Below are 2,626 nucleotides of genomic sequence, written 5' to 3'. Positions count from 1 at the left end.
TATCTTCCCAACCCAGGGATCAAAGCCAGGTCTCCCACATTGCAGATGGATTCTTTACCAGCTGAGCTATGAGGAAAGCCCTGTTACTGTTCCTCTCAGTTACTGCTACTTTCAAAAGTAACAGTACAAGTCCAAACAGAGTTGCTCACTACAAGTTCTTGAAGACTGACCCATATGCTAATACTGATGAAATGCTACAGGGGAGTGTCAGCCCGGTCTGGACGCATAGTCACCGCGTATGACACTTGTCTGCTGCTACCCACTACCTGCTCAGAGTTGCACATCAGAGCATTTTCCATCCCTCCCTCAGTATCACTGAGAAGCAGCAATAACTTAGTTCCTTATCTGGGGCAGCCAGCAGGATGGCCACAGGGAAATCAAAGGCGGGGTGCGGGGTGGGGGTGGGGAGAGCAGCAGCAGGAGCAAACAACTTCCCGGTTTCTCTCTGCAGCTTGAGAAACTCTCTAGGGGTTAGTGGGAGCTTTCAAGTTGCTTTGTTTCGCTTAGTCCCCGAGACCTGTGACTGGTGGGACACAGCCACCAGGGGGATAAACAGTGGTTTCTCTTGCCCCAAAGGGTCAGGGGCCAGCTATTCAGAAGGAAGTTAGTCTTTCAGCTGGCCAGACGGCTCCCACAGCAACTCGGATGGTAGGTCAGGAGGCTGTTCCCTCCCCTCCCAGGAACTCAGTCACTGGTAAGTCATCGACGTATTTAACCAGTTGTGTCCATTTGATACTTAGAGTGGTTTCACTTTTGCAAGCATTTATTTATATCCTTCGAGACAAGAACTCAGACTTCTCTGCCTATCACAGGAAGCTGTTTACAGAGGGTGAGCAAACTTTTTAAACACATAGGAACTGTGACTGACACCAATTTTGTGGAACTAAACCCTGGTACTTAGTTCTCTCTAATTGTGTTTTTTCTTATATAGCTTCAAGTAGGCAAGTCTTGTTTCTACCAAGAGAATGAAGTTGTATGAAGAAGGGTAACGTTTACTTTTGTCTCCCTGTGGTAGCTGGCATACTACTAAACACCTCAGTGCTTAATGAAGGGATGAATTAAAGCAGCTGCGCTCGGGATGCAGGGGCATGTTAAAGAAATGTTTATTTTAAATCTTCTGAGTTGTAGACCTGCTCTGGCTAAAATAAACACCAGAAAAGGACGAGTGTGGCTGCAGGGGCTCTAGTCCTGTGTGCTGTTTCATCCAGGACCACACAGCTGTATGAAGGAAAAATAACCTTTCATTTCTCCCCAGGGCAGCCTGAAGATGGCTAATTACACGTCAGCACCAGAGGATGACTATGACGTCCTCATCGAGGATGATCTGAGTAACAGCGAAATAGAACCATGCGTCCCATATGACCCCAAGATTCTCTCAGGCCAGCTGGTGCCTTCCCTCTACACCACGGTGTTCATAGTTGGCCTCCTGGACAATATCTTGGTTGTGTTTATCCTGGTAAAATACAAAGGACTCAAGCAAGCAGAAAATATCTGTTTCCTCAATTTGGCGCTTTCTAACTTGGGTTTCTTGCTCACTCTGCCATTCTGGGCTTACGCAGCCTCTCATGGGGAGGGCTTTGATGACCCCCTGTGTAAGATTCTCCTGATGCTCTTCTCCATAGGCCTGTACAGTGAGGCATTTTTCAACGTCCTTCTGACTGTGCAAAGGTACAAGGAGTTTTTCCACGTGAGAAGGCGCTTCTCGGCCTGTAGGACTGTGGCCGGCAGCATCTTCATGAGCGCTCTAGTGTGGGTCACAGCCGCTCTGGTCACTTTGCCTGAACTTGTTTTTTACAAACCTCAGATGGAAAGCCAGAAATACAAGTGCTTCTTTACCGGACTTCACTTCTTACCAGATGATGAGACATTCTGGAAGCATTTTCTGACCTTAAAGATGAACATTTTGGGATTTCTTTTGCCACTGTTTGCTTTTGTATATTGCTATGTGCGAATGAGGAAAACACTCCAGTTCCGGGAGAGGAACTATGGCCTCTTCAAGCTTGTTTTCACCATAATGGCAGTTTTCCTTCTAATGTGGGGACCCTACAATATTACACTTTTCCTGTCTGCTTTCAATGAACACGTCTCCCTGCATGGCTGTGCCAGTAGCTACAACCTGAACAAAAGCATTCAGATCACGAGAATCATCGCCACCACCCACTGCTTCATCAACCCTCTCCTCTACGTGTTTCTTGACAAGGCATTTAGGAAACACCTCAGCCGCCTTTGCTGCCTGTGTAGTGACGCTGCATCGCAACCCACTGAGGAGCCTGCCCAAGGCACCTCAGGGGAAGAATATTACCTTTCTCCCTAAATGGAAACTAGCTCCTGTCAAAGGCAGGATAAATAAACATCGATTTTTCACTCATCGCCTTGTCCTGTCCAATAGTTTTTTACACATTTGTATATAAAATAGGGTACACGGAGAAAAGGGGGCAGTGAACAAACACCCACCAAGCGCCGAATCTGTCTCAGGCAATGTGCTAGACTCTTGACAAACACGAGCTCCTCCACATCTCACTGTTTGCTCATGATATGGGTGGAATTAGTCTCCTTTCTCTGGGGAGGAAACAGGCTCAGAAATTTGTCTATGATCACACAGCTAGAGAGTGGCAAAGCTGGGACA

General features: G+C 47.1%; 1 protein-coding gene across 6 annotated transcripts; it reads left to right on the top strand.

Annotated features, from left to right (window-relative positions):
- Window positions 426-2,368, top strand: CCRL2 (C-C motif chemokine receptor like 2). Of its 6 annotated transcripts, XM_018038471.1 has the most exons (4): window positions 707-829; window positions 932-985; window positions 1,261-1,456; window positions 1,623-1,696. In XM_018038471.1, the coding sequence occupies exons 2-4, from the start codon at window positions 966-968 to the stop codon at window positions 1,656-1,658; spliced, it is 252 nt and encodes an 83-aa protein (XP_017893960.1). In that variant the 5' UTR covers window positions 707-829; window positions 932-965; the 3' UTR covers window positions 1,659-1,696. The 6 variants fall into 6 exon arrangements, with proteins under 6 accessions (XP_005696093.1, XP_005696092.1, XP_017893960.1 ...); XM_005696034.3 differs by having other exon boundaries at window positions 1,261-2,368; XM_018038470.1 differs by having other exon boundaries at window positions 1,256-2,368.

This window comes from Capra hircus, chromosome 22 (genome assembly GCF_001704415.2).
Source record: "Capra hircus breed San Clemente chromosome 22, ASM170441v1, whole genome shotgun sequence".
Lineage (NCBI taxonomy): Eukaryota > Metazoa > Chordata > Mammalia > Artiodactyla > Bovidae > Capra > Capra hircus.
The sequence above is the reverse complement of the archived record's forward strand: the minus strand, read 5'-3'. Positions and strand labels throughout refer to the sequence as shown.

Bases quoted from the DNA above. Each gene is read 5' to 3' on its own strand.
- CCRL2 (XM_005696034.3), top strand. From the start codon at position 966: ATGAAGTTGTATGAAGAAGG. The intron at 986-1,260 runs GTAACGTTTACT...TCCCCAGGGCAG, and splicing joins ATGAAGTTGTATGAAGAAGG to CCTGAAGATGGCTAATTACA.